We start from the raw sequence: 21,976 nt of genomic DNA on the forward strand, positions 1-21,976 counted from the left end.
AAACCAGCCATAGCTGGCAGTGAATATAAGTCCAAATATTGGACTTAGGATTGGTCATTCAGTTTGAAGTTCCAACAGACCCCCCACTCCCAAGACATTTGGAACCCTGCCCGTGGTCATGTGACCAAAGTGGGCGCTTAGTAACTGGCCTGCATTTACAACCATTTGCAGCATCTCAATCACATGACCACATTTATGAGTTCTGTCAGATCCAACATTTACTTCTGGTTTTTGGCAAAACTAGCCCATAGCAAACCATTGGTACCTTAACAGCAGCAGCATTAACTTAATGACTGCCACAAAAAAGTTTGTAAAATCAGGTTGGTCACGTGGGCGACCAACTTATGACTGTCACAACTTACAACCATGATGGGTAAGCTCCATTATGATTGTAAGTCGAGGATCCCTGCACCCCTCATCTGCTCTTTCCTTCAGTGTTGTAAAGATGGGGGAAGCCTTTAGCCTGAAGGAGAAGGACTGCAATCCTCTTTTGTATCTGATCTTCAATCCAAACTGCTTTTTTACTATTTTGTGGATGAGCCCTGTTCAGTATCTTGTTACAACAGGATCTATTCCTGGCGCTCTTGTAACCACCTCTCTGATCCTTCAGGATGGTGGAGATGGTGGAATGGGCCAGCCCTTCTTCTTGTGCTATAATGTTCTCCTTCTTCCATTCCTCGTGCATTTTGATGATCTTCTTCAAATCAAGATGGATGGTTTTCCTTTGATTCTTGCTTGCTTGCTTCCTTAGCTGAAGTTGGAGCTTTTGCTTTTCCCTTGAGGACATCCCCACTGAAAATAAGTAGTGGGGGGAGAGAGAAAGAGAGAGCGTGTCAGAACAATGTATCTTCAGTGTTGGGGGGGGGGAGAATACAATACGATAGTGCAAGTATGTTTTTCCTGCCAGCTAAAAAATTCTTTCCCTGGACAAAAGCTAGCACTGCTAGCAGCAACATATTTTAATTTATTTACTATATTAAATATTTGTTTATACTCTCCATCTTTACTGCTAACTGGGTCTCCACCCGCCTCATTTTTTTCCCTATGCAAGACTGAATTTTAACAAACTGCATCACTGGTTTGGTGGTAGCAAATTCTCAGGTAGAAGGTCCATACAGAGAGTGGTAAGGATAGCTGAGATTATAGGAAGCTTGCTTCCTATTATTCAGGATACTGCTTACAAGCGCTATGTGTTTAGAGCTAGAAGCATTGTTAGAGACCCCACACACCCACTTCACGGTCTGTTTCTGTTGCTTGCCTGTGGGAAGTTTTGAAGTATTTCTAGCAGGACTACTAGATTCTGCAACAGCTTTATTCCTTATGCCAACCGCCTTGTAAATTCGTAGGATTCTTTTTTCTCGCCATGTATATGTATACATCAGAAACAGACTGTGTTGTATCATATATGTGTGTATATGCATAATCTTTTGCCATGCTTATGTAGTGTATATTGGAGGTGGCTACCATTTGAGAGTTGAATGCCACGAAATTTCATTTTAATGTATGCTGATTAGTGTACATTTAAAGTGACAATAAAGTTATTCTATTCATCTGATTCTTGACAACTGGGGAGAGTGAACTGTGAAAGCCAGACTCCACATACACTCTAGTCATCAGCAAAGTCATGGTTCACAGGAAGGGATAAAAATTCACAAAAATAGTTTGCAAAGTTGAAAAACAGGAATTTACAGAATAGAGAACACATGCCATTTTCATGATCCAGTCACTTTTGCTTATACAGAGAAATCGAAGGAAGGGAGGGAGGGAGGGAGGGAGGGAGGGAAAGAGGGAGGGAGGAAGGAAGGAAGGAATCCCTATTCAAGCATTAGGAAGCAAATTAATTTTTTCTGGATTCAGCTATTTGAGGAAGATAGGATTTTTTACAGTATTCTACAGCGGAGCTTTTCAACCTTTTCACCCATTGTGTCAAAAACTTGATAACACCTCAAAAAAAGGGAAAAAATGATAAAGTACAGATAGTCCTTGACTTACAACAGTTTGCTTAGTGACTGTTACAACGGCACTGAAAAAAGTGGCTTATGAGCATTTTTCACACTTATGACTGTTACAGCATTCCCACGGTCATGTGATTTACATTCAGATGCTTGGCAACTGATTCATACTTATGATGGTCAGTGTCCCAGGGTCATGTGATCACCTTTCCCAACTCTTTAACAAGCTAAGTCAATGGCTGGGGGGGGGGCAGCTCATCACTCTGGTTGCGGGATGGCTGTGGGGGGGGACGGGCGGGTGTGTGTGGGGGGATCCGTGGGTCTCTGGTGGAGGGGGGTGGGACTGGCGTGGAAAACATAAAAAGCAGGCAAGAATGCATTATTTTGCACGTTATCACTTTTAAAGAGAATGCAAAACCACTTCTCTGTTGGAAAAGAAATAAAAAAAAATGCTTACCTTACAGCAACGTGCGCACACACACACATGCGCCCGCCCAGGCGCTTCGCTCTGCTAGTGCCGCACAAAAGCGAAAACCGGCAGCGGCCGAAACGCCCCAGGACGCCGCCTGCTTCCGGGCGACAGGAAAGCGAGGATCGGGAAACCTCCGGGGGGCCGACCTAGGTCACCCAACCGGCCGTAATTTCGGGGACGCGCCGCGGCTCCAAGCGGGCGGCTTAGCTGGCTCTCCTCCAACAGCCGCCGCGGCCTTCCTTGGCAGCCCGGGGGCCGGCGCGGGAAGGGAAGCCGAGTCGGCCCTCTGTTCAAGCGGCTTCCCTCGGCGGAAAGAGCCGCTCCGCTCCGGACGGGGCGCCGAAGGGCCGAGGCCCCGGCCACGCTCCCCAACCCCGCGGCCGCAGCGTTTGCGCTCCCTTCGCCCCGCCCGCTGATTTCCGCCGCCACCGACCTGCGCCGCCTTCGGCAACTCGCAGAGGGCGACTCCTGGGCGCGCCCGCTCCGGCGTTCCGCTCCCTCCGGGCGGCCCCGAGAGCCCCGCCGCTTCCGCCCACTCCGCGCGCCCCGGCCTTCCCCCCGCCTCGGGCAAAGGCTGCGCCGGCCACTAGCCAGCCCGCTCCGGCGCGCTTCTACCCGGGCCGCGCAGGCGCGTTCTGGGCCGCAACCGGCGCGCGGACCCTTTAAGAAGCAAGTAAACACAGCTCGGCTCCTCCCCTTCACCTCCCCCTGCCCGTCAGGCGACGTCGCTGCTGCGCGACCGGCCTTCTTACGCCGCTACACTGAACCGCGCTATTCTCCAAACGCACGCGCCGCAGCGCGGCCTCTGGCGCTCGGGGATCCCTTACGCCGAATGCGTGGGGAGGCCGCCGGACGCGCGCACGCGCAGGAACCCTGCCTAGGTCGCCTGCGGGAGGGGGAGGCGGCGGTGGCGGCGGCGGCGGCGGCGGCGGAGCAGAACATGAATGGAGCAAAATGGCGGATCATGTGCAGGTGAGGCGGAGGGGCCCGCGGCGCGCTCGCCGCCGCCGCTCCGCAGGCCGCCGCCCGGAGCCCGAGCGGGCGGATTTAAGGCCGGCGCGGCGCCCACTCGAGGGCCGGCGACGCGCCGTCCCTTCCGAGCCCGGGGGGCGCGCGCGGAGCAGGCCCGGGTCGTCCCTGGCGGGCGCGGGACCCAGTCTCGAGGGGCGCCAGGGGGCGTGAGGCGCCGGACGAGCCGCCCACGGCCGGGATCCGCAGGGGAGAAGCGGAGGGAGCGCTGCCCGCGTCGCTCTGCCGGGTGAGGGGCACCGCCGGGCCTCCCGCTTCCTCCGGAAAGGGGTCCCGCCTTTTAGCCCCCCAGCAGTCGGAGTGCGAACCGCTTGCCGCCGCGCGTTTCGTCCCTGACACGGCTGGTCGGGAAATTCCGCCTCGGGGTCGGTCTCGCCGAGAGCCCGAGCTCCCCTGTCCGATGGGGCTGCGAGGCGGCTCCGCGCCGGCTTTGGACCCGGGCAGGTGGGCCTGGCCGATGCCCGGCGTTCCTCTGCTCCCCACGTGCCCCGGGTGGTGAGGCGAAAGAACGGAAGGGGGAGCAGAAGGCGGCCGCTCTCTCCTGGGTGGAATCTGGCGACCCAGAAGAGGAGCGATCTGGTGCAGAGGCCCTTGTTGGTTGCTTGGGGCTACCCAGAGAACGCGTGTCGGTCCCTTTGCCTACTTCACCCCTCCTCCGGTCCATGCTGGAGAGGCTGTAAGTATCGGCTTTCCCCTGGGCTCCTGTCCCTGGGCCCCCAATATGAGGGCGAAGTCAGTTCCCCCTTGGATCAAGCTGAAAGTAAAATCAGTAGGGAAGGCAGGTTCGCTTAACAATCACATTACTAACTTAACAACTACAGTGATTCACTTAGCAACTGTGGCAAGAAAGGTCGTAAAATGGAGCAAAACTCACTGAACCAATGTCTCACTCAGCTACATAAAGGTTGGGCTCAATTGTGGTCGTAAGCCGAGGACCACCAGTCCTCGGCTTACGACCTATTGTCTGCCTGTCCTATTGTCTGCCTGTCCTTCGGTCGTTAAGAAGGAACTTCTCTCAGGCTTGTAAGCTTGGTTGGCGATCGTGCTTTGGTGCCAAAGGCCATGGATGAAACCTTCGCCACAATCCCCCTTCCGGATATCAGTGCCAGTGGCTCAGACTTCCTTGGCTCATCAGCAGTTCTGTTCTTCTCTGTAGGGAAGAGGCCTCATTGGAAGACCACAGCTTCAGAACTTTGAGGCTCTGAAAATTCTTATGTCAGATTTTTTCCTTAAAAATGTCTATGGAGAGTCTCAGTCAACCAGGTTAAGGTTGTCCCAAAGGTGCTTTTTCAAATGGCAGTTGGACTTGCTTGGTTTTTTCCTTGAAAACATTTTGCGAATGTTTTACGAAATCTTTTTAAGGAAAAAACCAAGAAAGTCCAGTTGTCTTCCTTAAAAATAGTGATGGGTTAGTGTAAGTTGCTTTAAATACTGTTGGACAAAACCTAGTTTTACAATTCCTAATAGTTAAACAAAGATTAATAAATACATTGTTCCATCACGTAGTTGGATGTGGGTTTGCAGGTTTTTTGGCCGATAAGTTTAGGCTGCTGGGTTAGAAAGCTGTAGAGGATTCTCATCCACTATCAGCCTTCCTTTTTTAGGGAAGGTGGTGGAGAAGATGGTCACACAGCACCCTCAGCGGATCCTGAATGAAACAGTTTCAGACCCAGGCATGGATCTGAAACAGTATTTGTCACACTTTTCGATGACTTCTGGCAGGAACATCGTTGTCCAGTCTCTTCTTGAAAACCTCCAGTGATGGAGCATCCACAATTTCTGAAGGCAAGCTGTTCCACTGATTAATTGTTCTCACTGTGAGGAAATTTCTTCTTAGTTGTAGGTTGGATCTCTGCATGATAAGTTTCCATCTGTTTCTTCTTGTCCTGCCCTCAGGTGCTTTGGAGAATAGGTTGACCCCTTCTTCTCTGTGGCAGCCCCTCAAATATTGGAAGACTGCTATCATGTCACCCCTAGTCCTTCTCTTCATTGGACTAGATATACTCAGTTCCTGCAACGGTTCATCATATGTTTTATCCTCCAGCATCCTAATCATCTTTGTCGCTCTTCTCTGCATTCTTTCAAGAGTCTCAACATCTTTTTTGTATTGTAGTGACCAAAACTGGATGCAATATTCCAAGTGTGGTCTTACTAAACAATAGAATAGAATGGAATCCTGGGGGCCATCACGCCCTTCTCCGGTGGTGCCCAGCGGCCTTTGCAGCCGTGGTGCCGGCCTTGAGGCGAGGCCCGAACCTCCCCTTCAGGCCCAGCCTCAGCACAGCCACTGAATCTCACTGTTTATGCCGGGAGGGGGGAAAATTATTTTCCTTTTGTTTGGGGCATGAAATAATAAAAATGGAAAACTTCAATACCCTTAAATTTGTGGGAGATAATTTTTTTGGAACAAAATTTTGCCAGACTAATTTTGTCTTAGCTTGGCAACTGGTTCATATTTATGATGATCGCAGTGTCCTGGGGATCATGTGATTCCCTTTTCTGGCCTTCTGACAAGCAAAGTCAACGGGGAAACTGGATTCACTTAACAACTGTGGCAAGAAAGTGTTACTAACATAACAACTGCAGTGATTCATTTAACAAGTGTGGCAAGAAGGGTCGTAAAATGGGGCAAAACTCACTGGACAAACATCTCGCTCAGCTGGTCGTGTGTCGAGGATCGCCCGCCCGCAGTTTGGCAGAGAGGAGGAAGAGCTGAGGAGGGGACCGACTGCCGAATGGTTTGTGCTGGTTGTCCAGTTTTGTGTGACTGGAGCACTTGCTCCCAGCTTTTGTGGCAACTCCCAGAGAATGAACGCAGTGAAGAAATGAACAGGAAACCCAAACAGGAGTTTTTTCTCTATTTAGGCTGAACTAAACTCTCCTTCCCAGCTTATCAGGGTGGATGAGGAATTCTTAAGTCAGACACAGGACGCTTTTGTGGAGAGACAACAGTATCGAAAAATCTCCTAGAAGATAAACCCTTTGTGCAACTTGGCATTGTGCACTACTTTAGCTCTAATGGACCAAGAGGTTGTAATGGTCATTCTTGCCTTGGTCACTGCCCAGTCGGACTACAGCGGTGTACTCTACATAAGGCTGTTCTTGAAGAGCACCAGAAGCTGCAGCTGGTGCAGTTGGGGCCACAGGGACAGTTACAGAAGCTCCTTCCTTGTCCAGCACACTAGGAAAAGCAGAGCTAAGATGGGGAGCAGCAGCACATGTCCCATGGATCTGGGTCTCTTGGTGGAGGCAACAGGCCCTACACTACGACGCTTCCATTGATCCATATATTATAACCAAAATTCTTAGCCCATTCTATCATGTAGTTTTTAACTTACTTTTCTGTTTCAAATTTAAACAAAAGTTTATACATTTTAGCATCTTAGAGGAGGGAGTTTAGAGTCATACTAGGCAGCCAACAGGGGAAGAGGCAGAGCCAAGAGGGGATGGAGTCAAGAGGGGACGCAGCCAATATGTCCACAAATTACATGTCCAGAAATACTCCAAGTCCACCCCCCAACTCAGTTGACTTTTATCTAGCAATTTAGTGCTGACCCTTAGCTGACTAGACTCTTGTGTTGAGGCTTAAGCAATAAATCATCCTAAGTGGAACTTAACCTGCAGTGGATTTCACCTCCCAGAGTCCACCCCCCCCCTTGAATGCCATTGACCTGTATCTAACTCTAACCAGGTGCCCACCGTGCACAGGCTTGTAGCAATAAATCAGTTACATTCAACCTTCACGTGTGGACCTGGTCTTTTGCGCCTCAGTCATTTACTGTGAGATACTTTTTCTTCTTGGAGAGCTCTTTAGTTCTTCCTCTGTCATTTTTATCTCCTTTAAGAACTGCATCGTCTTTGTCTTTTTTTGCTATTTTGCTATATAACCATCGTAAAGTCTTTACTAGCATCCCATTCTGTTCTTGTATCTTTTTACAGTCCTCAGTTATTGATTCTTTTTGTAACAAAGTTTCAGTCAGCTTCTATCTGTAGGTTCTAACTTTGCCCATAAATAGACCATCTTGCCCCCCACCCCCATGTGAGGTTGGTTATTTTTAGCAACCAATCTTTTTCCAATATGTTGTTATGAAGCTGATGTTAAATTTGGTTTTTATATTCTAGGGTATAGAATATTCCAGGATGACCCGTTTTGTATTACCTGAAGTTATAAGCTTTCTCTCCACCTCTTCATTCAAATTCTTAATTGAAATTTTGAAGAATTCAGAGCCTAGTAGTCTCAATTCAGTACTATACAATGCTCAACATTATAATTGTTTTTTATTTATGTTCTATTCAATTTCTGTAGCCACCCATCTCAACTGACTTTTTATGTCAATTTTATGATTTTTCACCAGTTTCAGCTCCACAAAGCAGAGTGACCATTGGGGGACTTGGTGGCCTCACTCAGTCTTGAAATTGTTTTTGTTTTAAGAACTGTCTGAGCCCGCAGTTGCTAAAGATAGGTGGTTCTGTTATTTTGAGGTGGGAGATGCTCAAAGCTGTTAATGAAAGATATAAAACAGACTTAAAAGTAGCTATTCTTAGAATCCTAAGAAGCCCATTTCAGAAAAATCCCAGCCCATAGCCATCATCAAAAAGTTGCCTGCCTGCAATTGTTTATATTTTTAAACATATAAATGTTTTTTAAAAATAATAAAATCCTGAACAAAGAGAGATGGTACATTTTGTTGAGAGATGCACCAAGTATATTCAGGCTGTTTCATGCTTGCATCCTTATCTCACATGTACAGGACTCCTTTTCTAGAAAGTCGGTATGCCCAATACTGTCATTATCATGACTCCAAGAGTTGCTGTTGTCCAACTATACTGAAGAATAATTCCAAGCCTTTGCTTAGTCCTAGCCCTTGTCTTCATTAGTTGGTAATTGGGAAATAAGCGTACAAACTAACTTGGTGTTTGTTCAAAATTATCTGCAGTACTCCTGTGGCTGAGAGGAAGATGTAGCATCAAGCACAAAAACTATTTTCATATTTGGATATCCCTGGCAATCTCTCAAGCCATCTTTAAAAAAATTGAATTGTTGAAGTAAAAAAATGTTTGAAGTAAGTCTCTGCGTAGCCATACATTGAATCTAGCTCACACATGATCTAATGGAACTTCATATGAACATATTCATAGTAACATATCAACATATTTTGCTGTTTACCTTTATTCATTTGATCAACTTACATTCCCCCTTTCCTTCAGGATTTAGGGATTAAATACTTGACACTCTCTCCTCCATGCAGATTTAAATAGTGTCCAGATTTGTTTGCTCCTTGGCTTTTGTGGTGTGGCTTCAGTAAACTGTTCCACTGTGGAATAGCTCTGTTACATTGTCAAAGAGCTTGTAAATTTCACATAAAAGTTACCGTTCGTTAAACTTCGTAGTATAGGCTGCCTTGGATTAAGAACGACCAACTTAAGGACAACCTTATGTAAGACACGAACGGGCTACCTAGTGCTAGAGAGGGCCAACCACACGGAAGCCAGGCATTTTTAATGTACCGCCCGTTTTCAGTGCTTCCTGAAAATATGCAGCTTCAGTGCTTCATCAGCTGAAGGAAGGACAATGCTCTCCACCCTTTCCAGTGATGGGCACCTGTTTGTAAGTCCATGTTTTGACTGAAATACAAATTTGGGTTAAAGACAGAGTTAGGGAATGGAATTAAATTTTAACTCGGGGTTAAAACCCGTATCAGATGTTACCAGAATTATATTCTTAGTAGGGTTTCAGTAGTGATAACGCAAAACCAGATACTGTATATTAGGCTATTTTTTAAGTGTCTGCTGGAGCTCTGCTTTTTCTATCATGATATGTATTCCAAAATGGCAAAACCAACCAAATCTTAACTCAATTCTCTTTGGTTTATTCCAGAGTCTAGCCCAGCTAGAGAATTTGTGCAAGCAACTCTATGAGACAACGGACACCACTACACGGCTCCAGGCAGAGAAAGCCCTGGTTGAATTTACCAATAGCCCAGATTGCTTGAACAAGTGCCAGCTTCTCCTTGAAAGAGGGAGTGTATGTAGACAAATAATGCACAACACTACTTTTGAAGTGGCTGGATATTTTCTGCAGGTTTAGGGATATATCTTGATGATCTGATATAGGAAGGCATATGCAACTGACAGATACAGTCATTCTTTAAAATGTGGCTATGCCAAATATGTTTGTGGAGACCCAATTATTGGGCCATCTACCTAGAATTTAAAGTATTCAATGAAAGATACTTTTATTATTTTATTTATTTATTAAATTTATATGCCACCCATCTCATGGTTCAAGGTGATTATTAAATATTGGTACGTTGCCATCTTGCCAATATGAGGATCACTAAGAGCTGTCAGCAGAATCACAGAATTTATCCATCTATATGAATGATTTATTTTCTTTGTGTTTGTTTTACAGTCATCATATTCCCAATTATTGGCAGCTACATGCCTTACAAAACTGGTGTCACGCACAAACAACCCTTTGCCCTTGGAACAACGCATAGACATACGTGAGTATAGCAAAGCTGGATGGCTCAGTCCCAAGGTCTGGCTTGCCTAGGATCAGATTGACTATTTGAAAAGTTTAAGAACATATGCTGGGATAGAAAGTGAATATTCATAGAATCTTCTCTTTTATGTTACCTATAGTGTGAGGAAAAAGAATGAACTTGCCTTGCTTATCTTCCTTATATGTGCATGCTTCCCTTTTCCTTGACATATGTTAAATAACTTTTGTAATATACTGTACCATAAAGTGACCTTTAAAAAGTCTGAGGAGAAGTATGAAACAGCTGTTTTGGCTGCTCTTTGAACAGTGTGAGGGAGTGTCAGACACGGAAGGAAAAGGCCAGTTCTCTCAAAACCTCCTCCTTCCTGGTCTGCCTGGGCTTTCAAGGCAGCTTCACTCTAGTTGGGAAGGAGCAATCAGCCTTTCAGAGGTCACCCCGAGGGCTTTGGCTGATCAGTAGCAGCAGCTCTGGGGTAGGAAGTACAGCTCTGTGGAACCTTGCTTTAGCTATGCTGTTGTCTGTAGGTCAGGCAAACTGGCTAGGGCACAGTGAAAGCACTTTGGCCAGATCTTGCCTGATGATGCTGAGCTGAATGGTGTGGGCTCATTGCAAAGCCGTTCCTCTGCCTCCTCTCATTGTTTTCTTTTTCCCCATGCAAGGCATGTGGTGGGTCTTCCATGAAATAAGTAGCAGCCTAGTCCCAGTTGCATGTATTTGCTTCAGTGGTGGTTAACTTTTCCCAGCTAAGTGTTTCCTAAACTCTTCTTTATTTGATGCATCTATTTCAGGGAATTATGTGCTCAATTATCTTGCTACCAGACCTAAGCTGGCCACATTTGTTACACAAGCACTAATTCAGCTCTATGCCAGGATCACAAAGCTGGGCTGGTTTGACTGCCAGAAGGATGAATATGTTTTCAGAAATGTCATCACTGATGTCACAAGATTTTTGCAGGTCAGTATTTTATCTCTTCTACTTTTCATTTGCATGTAATGGTTTTGGCTGGTAATTTCTATCCTTTTTCCTTAATAGTAAGCTTGTTTCACACAACCAGTGTTCATCAGTACTGTTATGGGTATCAGGCCAACAAAAAGAAAACTGCAAAGCCAAATGCTAAAATTCTTATCTGCCCCAATCACTAGATCAAAGGCTTCCACTATCTAGCTTCCTGTTTCTCAGAGTGCCCAACCAAAAGCTTCCAGGAAGAGGAACTAGAATGTGCTAAAGTTTTGGTGAGGACCGGTAGCTGTTGATTTACTCCAAAGCCATCTAATTCAATAACAACACCCCCCCCCCCCGTGCTTTCTAAAACAGCCCCCTTCTGTGACTGGAATATTTTTTCTGTTGCTTAGCTAAAATTTGTTCACTCGACTTGTCATTCCTTTTGCCTGACTATTGGAGTGACAGTATTGAAGAGCAGAAATTAAGATGAAAGGGCATGGAAGAATCCTGTTCTGCCTTGAACTATATAACACGCTTTTAGCATATTTCATATATATATAAGAATAATAAAAATAAAAAGACAATGCAGCACCTGCTGGGCACATAGCTGGATTTTGTTATAGATCTACTGACTATCAAACAACTACAGGAAAGCCAGTCCTACAAGGGACCCATAATTAGTGACAATTGCAAGTAAATCTCAGTTGCTTGCAAAATGTGGTTGGAAACTTCTACTGGTATCCTACTTCGAAGAAGGGATACACTTGTGATTTGTGGGGCAGACTGCCAGACAGCTTTATATAAGTAATAAATTTAAGCCGTAAACTACAACAATAGAGACCTTTTTTCCTTTTTCTTTCTTTAGGACAGTGTTGAGCACTGCATCATAGGAGTGACAATCTTGTCTCAGCTAACAAATGAAATTAATCAAGTAAGTGCTTCAGCCTTCCTCAGTGAAGTAAGTGTCAACTTTATTCATTCATTTTTCCTTGTGCTGCTTTGTGCCTGTGCACTGATTTGTTTGTAAAGACGTGTGTTGCTTTGGTAAGAAATACTGGCACTCCACTGGGGTTTAAAATTTACCATTTTTGGCACAATTCCTGAGCAATAGAAGCAGGGCTTTGGATGGAACAGTGATCTCGAAAGAGATAACCCTCTGTTCAATAATATTGTGTAGGTTCACGATGAGCGTTCCATTTTTATAGCTCCACCTTTGGAAAAGTCTTTCCTAATATCTACTTACTTCTGTCATGCATGGTAGCCATCAGAGTTCTGGGAAAACTTAAAAGCTAGCGTGTTCCCCATGCCAGGGTGTGGTCTTATCTTCTTCTGAAGTACAGATGGCAACCCCTGTCCTCCAAATTTTGATATGTCTGGAGAAGACCACTCCTTCAGCAGTCCTAGCCTTCCGCTGTGCTATCTCTATAGAGAAGCTTGAAGGCTGTATCTTTTTTTTCTAATCCCAAGGCAGGCTTGCTGGCTTCTACTAACAAGCACGCAGGTATTTGAAAACTCTGGCCTGAAAACTGTAAAATTTAATGGAGGTTTAGGTGAGATCTTTGGTGGTCTCTATTGTTGGTTGAAATCAACAGGAGGCTAATTGCTCAGCAGGTGGTAGCAAGCGCTTACAAAGCATCTCTGTTTTCCTGTGACAGCAGACGGTCCAATGTGATAGAATTGGGTCGAGGTCCCTAGTGCTCCCTCTGAGCTAGGTGGGGGTGGGGGGGGGTTCAGAAGTGAGGAAAAGGGGCGCCTCGCAAAGGGCCTGTCCATCTCCTCTTTCCAGGGAAAGTGCATGTTGCTCCTCCATTGCTGATTCTTAGCAGTCATTGTAGCTTCAGCAGACGTGGACAGCGGCTTCCAGGGCTGAAAAGGGTGATGGACAGGTGCAGTGCAGGAAGATGTTGGACCCCCAGCTGGTATAACGAGGAGATAGAGTTCAGGCACTAGCCCTGGTGTAACCTGTTGATTGGATGGCTTGATTTGACAGGTTTTGTGTGCCCCTCAATTCCCAGTTACTACTATGGTTGGCTCATAAGTAAAAGCACCGTCAAAAATACAGCTAGAAAAAAGATGGCCAACATGACAAGAATCAGACGGAAATGCAAAGAAAGAAAGAAATCCTCACAATCCAAGAGGGTTTTGCTCACTCTCACCAAGTGCCTGGGAGAAGAGCTAGAACCTGAGCGCCTCTCGGAAGCCCCTGGATCTTGGGAGGAGCCCCGTTCCAGTGGGCAGGCCCTGCTGCAGAGAAGGTGCAACTCCCGGATGCTGGCAGATGACATTGTTCAGTTGAAGGAAACTGGAGTGCACCAACCCAGCCAGACTGATTTGGCCCAGCAGACACCATCTGTGCTTAAAAAACAATAGATTTTGTACTTTTATTTAGCATATTTCAATCTTGAATGATCCTTGCTTTGTCTGTATAGACTGATATACCATGATTATATACACTACAGTACTGAGCAATTCTTTGATGTTATGGGGGATTTTAGATTCTGCCAGTGTACAGATAAAATAATTCATATCATTTATCCTTTTCTTCAAAAGAGAAATGGAAGCAAATGCTGATAGTTAAATGGGAAATGGTTTTTCTTTTCCCATCCCAAAGGCTTCTTCGAGGCTTTAGCATACATCTTTCGTAAAACCTGTAAAAAACCATTATCCAGATTATAATCTTGGTCTATCATTTGTATCTCCATTTTGATTTTCAAAGCTTTATCCAATACTTTTTGTATATCCAATTGAATGTCCTTATCTCAGTCATTCTTTTTGTCATTTGTGTTTCCATTTTATCTGTCTTCCCTGTCTTACAATCTACACTTTTTATTATCCAATATTTCTGGTTCCAATATTTCTACAGTAGGCAAAATTTGTTGCACATCTGTCATTCCTTCATTAACATCTTTTGGAAATAGTCTATTCATAGAAGCATCACTACCGACATTGACCTTATAGCTACTAATTTCTATCCTCATTTAAAAATCTCCACAAGTATTTCAAATTTCAAATGTTGTAACATGTTGTTTTGTAAATCTCCATACTAACAAAAAAAAACAAACAAAGGCAAAGACACTGCCTGGAGTTTTTAGTCCCCTCTAGTGTCCAGTTTCAGATATCATAAAGTCTCAAATTTCTATTATGATTAAAGTGAGACAAAACAATTTGGTTCTCTTGAAAAGCTGTTTATTTAAATAATTCTTTCCAAAATTCTTTCCCAAATCTTATAGTAAAAGTCTCAATATTCCAAATTTGTCTGGAATATTTGTCCCTTGATTTGTTTATAACTTTTTTAGACCAAACTTTTATTTACCTTTTTGCCATTTGTTTACAATTCTTTACATTCTTAAGTTTATTTAAAAATAAGTTTATTTTTTTTAGTTCACAAATGAAGGTAAACTCACCGGATGGCTTTTCAGATTTGTTCCAAAAGTCTCTAATAACTTTAAGATAGTTAAATAGGCTATTTCCAAAAGTGAAGTTAGTCAAATGTTCCACCACAGTTGTGAGCATGAAGGCTGTTGAAGGGTACATCTTCCTAGGAGGAGCAGCCATCTGGGGCACATCTGGAAAGAGTCAGGGCCATCATGACTCCCCCACAAATCCTTGTTCTTATTTTCATCATGAGCATTTAAGATCTAACGATAACTTGCTTTCTTTTTCTCCCTTTCTCAATCTCCAGGCAGACACTACACATCCTTTGACCAAGCACAGGAAAATTGCTTCCTCATTCCGCGACTCATCTTTGTTTGATATTTTCACGCTGTCCTGCAATTTACTGAAACAGGTAAGAAAACTTGAGACCTTAGTGCTTTAGTGTTGACAACTGAGTGAAATGATTAAGGTAAAAATGATTAAATCCAATGTTACTGTAGATTTAGAGCTCTGAAAACCTCTAACTTCAGCCTGGTATGGCAACTTCTGTATATGATAAAGTAGGATTGTTAGGCTCTGCTGGCAAGAAGCCCAGCTAATGTCCCAAAACCATAGTGGTAATGTGAAGATGGAGCTCGGGCTTCTGTGGGAGCGAGTTTTTCAGAACTTCCCAATCTGGAGGCAAATGTTAAGTGTTAAGAGGCCTGAATTTCATATTGGTAAGAAGGCTACTAGCGCTTTTTGAGACAAACAACAGGTACAAACTGCCCCACCTTCACAAACGAGGCACACCTCATTGCTTCTGCTTGGAAAATGAACCAGAATCTTGCCTTCTTTACTTGCCTATATACAGGTTTCTTACTTGAAGACTTGCTGGAATTTTATGTTGTAGTCTGAATTCTTTTTCCAGTTGAAACTCTGAGAAACCTGATCTCAATTGTTTCTAGTCCAGATTGCTACAAGAGATCTCTGTCAAAAGCTCTGCAGTGTCTATAGTGAAATGCAGCTCTTTTTGAAGTCTGCATTTATATTCTGATGGTTTGGCCTATGGCAGGGGTCCTCAACCAATGGGACTGGTCCACGGCCTGTTAGGAACCATGCCGGACAGCTGGGGGTTAGTGGTGGGCAATTGAGAGAGTGAAGCTTCATATTGTATTTGCAGCCTACTGTAAACTGCACGTGCGAGGGATCTAGGTTACGTATTCCTCCCCCAGCCTCAGTCTGTGGAAAAAGTGTCTTCCATGAAACCAGTCCCTGCTGCCAAAAAGTTTGGGGACCACTGGTGTAGGGTACATGTTCAAGGTGTACAAGGCAACTTTAAAAATAGCCTGTAGTTATTTGGCTTGTTATTTGATATGCCATTTGTGACCAAGTCACAAAATGTAAAATACAGCTCACCGTTAATACACACACACATAACAATACATGTGTGTGTGTGTGTGTGTGTGTGTGTGTGTGTGTGTGTGTGTGTATATATATATATATATATATATATATATATATATATATATATATATATATATATATATAAAAGAAATCCTTTAATGCTAACAATTCATTGAAGGCACCAAACCATACAAGCCAAGGTTATGAATAAAAATGTTGCTACTGTCTTCCAAATGAGGCATGCTTACTAACTAAATACCTAGGTGTTTCTGTATTTGGCTTCTAGATTTAAAGGGGAATAATACAAGATAGACAGACTCCTGGTTCCTTAGGAAATCAGGTTCTACCAGAAACCTGAAATAAAATATTTTTTCATACCCAGCTGATGTCTTAAAAATTGCATCCATTTCGGTTTTCTTTTTTTTAGGCTTCAGGAAAAAACCTGAATTTGAATGACGAAAGTCAGCATGGTCTTCTTATGCAGCTTCTCAAGCTCACATACAATTGTTTGAACTTTGACTTCATTGGTACATCAACAGACGAGTCATCTGACGATCTCTGCACAGTGCAGATCCCTACCAGCTGGAGATCAGGTAAAGGGCTGAGTTGCTCCGTTTCTTTAAACTGCATTAAAGGGTTGTAGTTGCATGCTTCTCTTGATCTTTGTAGACATAGCTCGAGTCATGTTGTACAGGCCTTGGGAAACCTTTGCCTTTGGGTTGGCACAGCGTATGGAGGGTGTTCTTAAAAACCTACTCCAATTTGGCCAATTTTGCAAGCTGCCTAAGTGGGTCCACAGAAATAATCATGAGAATACTCAGAAGATGGGGAAAACATGTACCCTCCTTAGAGAATTGCTGTGATCATTACAGAGAGAAAATAATGTCATTCAACTCCTAAGAAGCATTTCCTAGTAACCAGATTAGAATCTTTAGATAACTGCTCATCCCAGTGAGGCAAGAGGCTCTTTCCATAACGGCCAATGCAGTAGAATTCCCTTGACCTGGAATAGTCTGGTCTGGTCATCATTTTGGAGAAAAAGAAAATCTGCTCTTGCATATTACTTCCATTGGGCCATTGGTCACTAAATATTAAAAGTTTTCCATCTTGTTTTTATTATAAAGTTTTGTTTACTGTGCCAGTAGACAATTTTTAAAAAACGGCAGTATTATGCATGATTAATTTTTGTTCTACTTTCTTATAACCTGGAATATCAGCTAAGTGCATTGTGGCCTTTGGAGAGGTTGGCATACATGGGGGAGGGAGCAAGAGAGGCAGAATTCTCTTCTTCTGATGAGCCAGTTATAAAAAGTGTGTTTTGGAGCAAGTAAATGGTGAAGATGGGGCTTTATTCTAACCAAAGAGAGAGCAAGACTAAGCCAAGGGATAATCTTCAACACAGAGCAGTAATTTTTGCCATTGTCCGAAATCCTATTGGACCTAGAACATAATAAATGGCCATGTTCCTGAATAATTGGACACTATGTGTTTGTTTGACTGTCAGTAAGTCTTCCATATCTCAGCTTTCTAGTGCATAGGGAAAATAATAAGAGTCCATTTTTTGCAGTAGAAGGTGGTATAATTCAATCAGCAGAGAAAATAATTGGCTGCATATATATTTAGTCATACTTAATGGCTGTGCAGAATTTCCAGATAAAATATACCATTTTTCATTGATTTGTCATGGAATGACCCAGATGTAATTGCGCTCACCTACGGTTCAGACCATAAATGCATTTAAAAAGGTTTCTGCTGATTGAAAATACAACAATATTTGCAAGCATACTCCTTAGTACCTGTATGCAGTTAATGGATGTAGGGACCTCTGGGCTTCTTCTCAAATGCCTCCTGAAAGTGACTTCTCTCCCGGATCTCATTTCCCCTCCTCTTTTCAGCATAATTGCCTTGTGGTTTAAACCAAGCACTTCAGAAAGCTTTCTTCCCCTGGTTTAGAGCCAAACTCACGGGCATTCAAAAGGTGGCAGTTGGGATTTATAGCATAGAAGCATAGAGGTTCCAAGAAATACATAGAATCCGTGGTTTTAAAAGCAATCTGGGGAGGACTGGGGGCAATGAGGTGATCCAGAAGAGCACTGACAGCGCAGGCAGAAAGGATAAGGATAAGCACGGAACGCAAGACAGGGAAGAAGGGGATAAATCAGAATCACAAGGAGGCAGGGAGGAAAGGGATAATTGCAGAGCACTTCAAGACCACATAGGCATGATCTTCCAAGGCAAGAGATAGAGGGCTAAGACCAAAGCCTATTCTAAAAAAAAAAAAAAAAATAGCCTGAGATTTCCTGCAAAAGGAGGTGTAATTCCTCTTGCTGCAGATCTTTGCAGAATCTTCTCTCTGTAAAATCTCCTTCCTGCAAATGGTGCAATCCTCCTTTTCGGCATTCCTCCCTGGGGAGAAAGAGGCCCTTGTTTTTGTTAAGCAGCCCTCTCCTTTGCACTGCTGAAAAGAGAGGAGATGAACCACAGCACAGCTGAACTCTAGCTTTTCAATAACCCCCCCCCCAAATTTCTTTTTCTTTTCCTTACATTTCCATTAAAATCAAAGTGCATACTTTACATACTCTTACAGTAGCTGCAAGGAATCATTTTTATACAACTGTGGATTACTATCTATAGTAAAAGAGCCCTGGTGGCGCAGTGGTTAGAATTCAATATTGTAGGCTAATTCTGCCAATTGCCAGCAGTTTGGCAGTTCAAATCTCACCAGTCTCAAGGTTGACTCAGCCTTAGTAAGGCCACACCTGGAATGCTGCATCCAGGTTTGGTCGCCACGTTATAAAAAAAGCTGATGAGACTTTGGAAAAAGTGCAGAGAAGAGCAACAAAGATGATTAGGGACCTGGAAGATAAAACATGATGAATGGTTACAGGAATTGAGTATAGCTAATTATTGAAAAGAAGGACTAGGGGTGACATGATCGCAGTTTTCCAATATTTGAAGGGCTGCCACGAAGAAGAGGAGCTCAATCTATTTTCCAAAGAATTGAAGTCAAGACAAGAAACAATGGATGGAAACTAATCAGGGAGGGAAGCAACCTGGAATTAAGGAAAAACTTCCTAACAGTGAGAACAATTAACCAGTTGAATGGCTTGCCTTCAGAGGTTGTGGGTGCTTCATCACTGGAAGTTTCTAAGAAGAGACTGGACAGCCACTTGTCTGAAATGGTGTAGGATCCCCTGTTTGAGCAGGGGGTTGGACTAGAAGACCTCCAAGGTCCCTTCGAACTCTGATATTCTATGAGGAAGAATGGGCCATGCTGTTTAAGTGGAGAGAGCAAAGAGGAGTAGCTGCTTTTACACCTTAATTCTCTTACTTGGCCAGAGAATCCTCAGTAGGGCAGCTAATTGTTGCCCTAAGTCCTGCTGTGCATTAGTGTTGGCCTGAAGGATGTTTGCAATACGCTGTTTTAAGTCTGACCTGAAATTATGCTTGTCTCTCTTTCAGCCTTTCTAGATTCCTCAACCCTGCAGTTATTTTTTGATCTGTACCATTCCATACCTCCCACTTTTTCACCCCTGGTAAGTATCTCTCTGTCTCATAGATTTCCCCTGGAAAATGATCAGAGGGTGGGTGGGACCCCAGTAGTACTATACATCTGGGCCCAGCTACATTCAAAGTCAAGAAAAAATACTTTGCTCTTTCTGTCTGCCCCACCTCCCACCAGAAGAGAACATGCTTGTGTTGTTACAGTCTTCAGGTGCCTTTGCACATCATTTTTGCTTAGGGGCTCACTCCTTCAAACAATTCATGGTTTTATTTTGCTCCCCTGGCTTAGGTCTTGTCCTGTCTAGTGCAAATTGCCTCAGTCCGGCGGTCCCTATTTAATAATGCAGAAAGAGCCAAGTTCCTGTCACACCTTGTTGATGGTGTCAAGCGCATACTGGAAAATCCCCAAGTAAGTCAGAATGTGAACAGAACAAATGTATATGAACATTGTCACAAATTGTCCTTCGAAGCTTCAAATAGATGTCCGGAAACTCATCCTGGGTGTCTGCTTCCAGCTGAGGCTGGTGCGTGTGCAGTTGCCATTTGCAGTCATGTGCAAAATGGAGACAGTGAAGGTTCCCTTTGAGGAAGGCTCAGAAAAAAAAAGATTATTTTTGAAGAACTATAGAATATCCTCCAGCTTGTCCTTCGTTCACTTCATTTATTTACCGTATTTTAAATCTTTATAAGATCTATCCAGGAGCGTGGTGGCCTAGTGGTTAAGATGCTGGGCTTGTTGACCGGAGAATTGTCAGTTCAAGACCCAAGCATTGCGTGATTGCCTGAGCTCCCGTTCCTGCCTCGGCTCCCGCCCACCTAGCAGTTTGAAAGTATGCAAATGCCATTAGATAAATAGGTACCACTTCAGTGGGAGGGTGACAGCATTCTATGTCCCTTGGTGTATAGTTATGCTGGCCGTATGACCATGGAAGCATCTTCAGACAACACTAGCTCCCTCGGGTCGGAAATGGAGATGAGCACCGCCCCCTGGAGTTGGACACGACTGGACAGGGGAAATTTTACCTTATCTTTTTAAAGATCTCTCTAGCAGACCTTATAGCAAGTTATAATCCATTTCTGCTTAAAGCACAAAAAGTCCACATAAAAAATAACTGAAGGGTGGTCTAGGTAACAATCTTGCTAACGTGTCCTGTATTACAAAGATGTTTCTGTCCTCTAGTGCTTTGCAAGCAACTGGCCATGTAATTTTCAATGACTTCACCCACTCAGTTAGTGATGTGGTTTGGGGTGAATATTGGGGGAGTTCAGGCATAGAGACAAAGTCCCAGCCAGTGGCTACAGGAGTGGTGCAAACCTGGTGCTGCTGTGTATTGAATTATTATATGCTACTTTTGCGAAGGGAAGAAGGTCTGACCAATTGTCCTGTTGATAATTAATGTAACATTGCAGATACTGCACTAAGACACTATTCATGCATTCTCAGGCTCTGTTAGTCTGAGGGTGATGAGAGGAACTGAGTCCCGGGGAAGTCCTTAAGAGCTTTATAAATTCTTCCCAAAATTAAGACGTAAATTGTCTGTCAGAGACAATCCTCTCAGAGGCCCATGGAATTATAAACATGTTGCACAAAGAGTTTGCAAGAGTTCATGCAGAAGGGATTTTGGGACAAGCCACAAAGTGCACCTGTTTAGAAAATAGTTAGGTGATAACCCATATTGCAGTATTTCCAGAGCTTTCTGGCAGTTCAGCAATAAAGTCCATGGATATCTCCTTCCAAGGAGTTGTAGGGTTGGCCACCGGTTGCAGTAGCCCTGGTGGTTTTCCAGGATGTCTTTTCGCTGATGAGCCTACAGGGCAACTGGTAACATAGCTTTCAATGTCCTTTTTCGTTCTCAGCCACCAGAATTGGCGCCTCAAAAGGTGCAAGGTCTTGACAAAACCAAAGTGTCCAGCTGTCTTAGAATTGTGGCTCCACTGCAAGACCAGAGTCCTCAGGCTTGCGGGTACATAGAGTTGGGTCCTGATTCAAGCACGGCCATCATGTACAGTAACATCATTTTTGTGGTGTGTGAACAGTCATCTCCTGCTAGGGCCATTTTCAGAGCATGAGTGAGATCGTCAATTACTTTGGGTTCCAATTTTCCCTGCGCTCTGGTGATCGCTGGGGCGGCTACTTCATTGGAAGGGATGATGGAATTCACGACGTCCTCCCTGATGCTGTTACATTGAGGCAGTCTGGAGAGTTTTTTCCCCCTGGCAAGTAAGGTAGGGAGAAAGTTGCAGGGCCTCTCCCTACTAGTGAGCCACCTACTTGGGTGAACACTTTCGGGGTTTTGAGTTCCCAAGGTGTAAACTTCTCTACTACATTGGGGCTAACTAGACATCTGGTGCACCCTCTCTTTGATAGGCCACTTCCCTCCACCCTTCATCTACGCTTTAGCCCCCAGACCGATAATCATCGTTGTTGCTCTTCTCTGCATTCTTTCTAGGGCTCCAGCATCTTTTTTGTGTTGTGGACCCAGCAGTCCCAGGCTAGCCTAATGCTGGAGGCTTTGTATTTGGTGTAACGGGATGATCTCGGTCAATCCCAAGGTGTCCAAGTGCTTCATGTAACAGCTCCAGTGTTCTCATTGAGGGGTTGATGCAGAACTGATGATTCTCCTTCTTCTCTTTTTCTGTCTCAGAGTTTGTCAGACCCAAACAACTATCATGAATTCTGTCGGCTTTTAGCTCGTCTGAAAAGCAATTATCAGCTCGGGGAGCTAGTAAAAGTGGAAAACTATCCTGAGGTCATCCGACTCATTGCCAATTTCACTGTCACCAGCTTGCAGGTGGGACACTGTGGTTT

The 21,976-nt window shown here is 44.2% G+C and overlaps 1 protein-coding gene and 1 long non-coding RNA gene across 6 annotated transcripts in view; one reads left to right on the forward strand and one right to left on the reverse strand.

The window, feature by feature from the left end:
* Positions 1–517: 517 nt before the first annotated feature.
* Positions 518–2,861, reverse strand: LOC120299397. Its single transcript, XR_005554410.1, has 2 exons — positions 2,410–2,861; positions 518–792 (listed from the first exon to the last, which is right to left on the reverse strand). It is a non-coding gene; the product is annotated as an uncharacterized LOC120299397 (long non-coding RNA).
* A 298-nt stretch (positions 2,862–3,159) lies between these two features.
* The window catches only part of XPO7 (exportin 7), a 42,345-nt gene continuing 23,528 nt past the window's right edge, over positions 3,160–21,976 (forward strand). Inside the window, exons 1-11 of one of the 5 annotated variants that reach the window (XM_039324186.1) lie at positions 3,160–3,396; positions 5,058–5,238; positions 9,332–9,478; positions 9,866–9,959; positions 10,748–10,914; positions 11,768–11,860; positions 14,585–14,689; positions 16,091–16,256; positions 19,126–19,199; positions 19,457–19,576; positions 21,813–21,959. In XM_039324186.1, coding sequence (XP_039180120.1) covers positions 5,215–5,238; positions 9,332–9,478; positions 9,866–9,959; positions 10,748–10,914; positions 11,768–11,860; positions 14,585–14,689; positions 16,091–16,256; positions 19,126–19,199; positions 19,457–19,576; positions 21,813–21,959 — 1,137 coding nt within the window. In that variant the 5' untranslated portion in view covers positions 3,160–3,396; positions 5,058–5,214. Of the gene's footprint in view, positions 3,397–5,057; positions 5,239–8,390; positions 8,517–9,331; positions 9,479–9,865; positions 9,960–10,747; positions 10,915–11,767; positions 11,861–14,584; positions 14,690–16,090; positions 16,257–19,125; positions 19,200–19,456; positions 19,577–21,812; positions 21,960–21,976 lie in introns of all 5 variants that reach the window. The other 4 variants (XM_039324189.1, XM_039324188.1, XM_039324187.1 and 1 more) reach the window with 4 other exon arrangements.

The sequence above is a fragment of the Crotalus tigris genome, unplaced genomic scaffold (assembly GCF_016545835.1).
Source record: "Crotalus tigris isolate CLP2741 ecotype Arizona unplaced genomic scaffold, ASM1654583v1 scf7180000024293.1627790, whole genome shotgun sequence".
Taxonomy (NCBI): Eukaryota; Metazoa; Chordata; class Lepidosauria; order Squamata; family Viperidae; genus Crotalus; species Crotalus tigris.